Here is a 768-nt window from a genome sequence, read left to right on the forward strand (position 1 = left end):
CCAGAATGCCCTGGGGCAGACCTCAAAGGAGACTTTGACCACGCCACTCAAGCCAGAAAGAGCTGAATTCAGCCTTTTTCCCCCCTCCCCGCACCACCCGCAAGGGCGTGGGAGAACCGGACGTGAGTGCTGCGTGGTACTCAACGCTTGTCGTTTTTTTTCTGGACCTCTTTGGGAAGGGGAAAAAATGTCCGTCAAATCGCGCGCGACGTTTCATTGGTCCGCAGCGGGCAACTCTTCCGCTTGGAAGAAAGAGGAGCAATATGGAGACAGTCCTGTGATAGGTCGGCAGAGACACCTCAGTCGGGGGAGGGAGGGGCAGGAGGCGGGGTTTCGTTGGCTGAAGCGTCAAGCAGCTTAGATTGCGCGCACCGGGGAGCAAGTTGCGGTGCGCGTGCAAGAGGGGAAGCGGTGGCTGTTTGCAAATTAAGCGGAGCAGATCAAAGTAAGTCCCAAATTTAACTTCAAAATGTAATTAATTGCTAATGGGATTCTGGGGAAAGGAACTATTATTCCACCGGATTTTGGAGGGAAAAATAATTTAACTGCTTTTGTGGGGGGAGGAAAAAAAAAGTCAGTTGCAAAGCTGACCATCGTCAACCTGGCGCCCTCCAGGGATTGGGGGTGTTACAGGTCCTATCATCCCCTGCATGCAGGCTGGGGGGTTCTGGAGTGGGAGTCCACCCCCCCCCCCAAGGCTGCCAAGGTTGAGAAAGCCCGGCTTAAGGCATTGGCTGTGTCTCTTAAAAGGAGGGGCTGGTTTGGAGG

General features: G+C 54.3%; 1 protein-coding gene across 3 annotated transcripts in view; it reads left to right on the forward strand.

Moving 5' to 3' along the window:
• The first annotated feature begins 332 nt into the window (after nt 1–332).
• Nucleotides 333–768, forward strand: part of FBH1 (F-box DNA helicase 1) — a 33,213-nt gene continuing 32,777 nt past the window's right edge. For 2 of the 3 annotated variants that reach the window (XM_039345771.1, XM_039345773.1), the window contains exon 1: nt 333–445. In XM_039345771.1, the coding sequence (XP_039201705.1) occupies nt 445 (1 nt within the window). In that variant the 5' untranslated portion in view covers nt 333–444. The remainder of the gene's footprint in view (nt 446–768) is intronic. The other variant, XM_039345776.1, reaches the window with a different exon arrangement.

The sequence above is a fragment of the Crotalus tigris genome, unplaced genomic scaffold (genome assembly GCF_016545835.1).
Source record: "Crotalus tigris isolate CLP2741 ecotype Arizona unplaced genomic scaffold, ASM1654583v1 scf7180000017975.10810073628:1450386, whole genome shotgun sequence".
Lineage (NCBI taxonomy): Eukaryota > Metazoa > Chordata > Lepidosauria > Squamata > Viperidae > Crotalus > Crotalus tigris.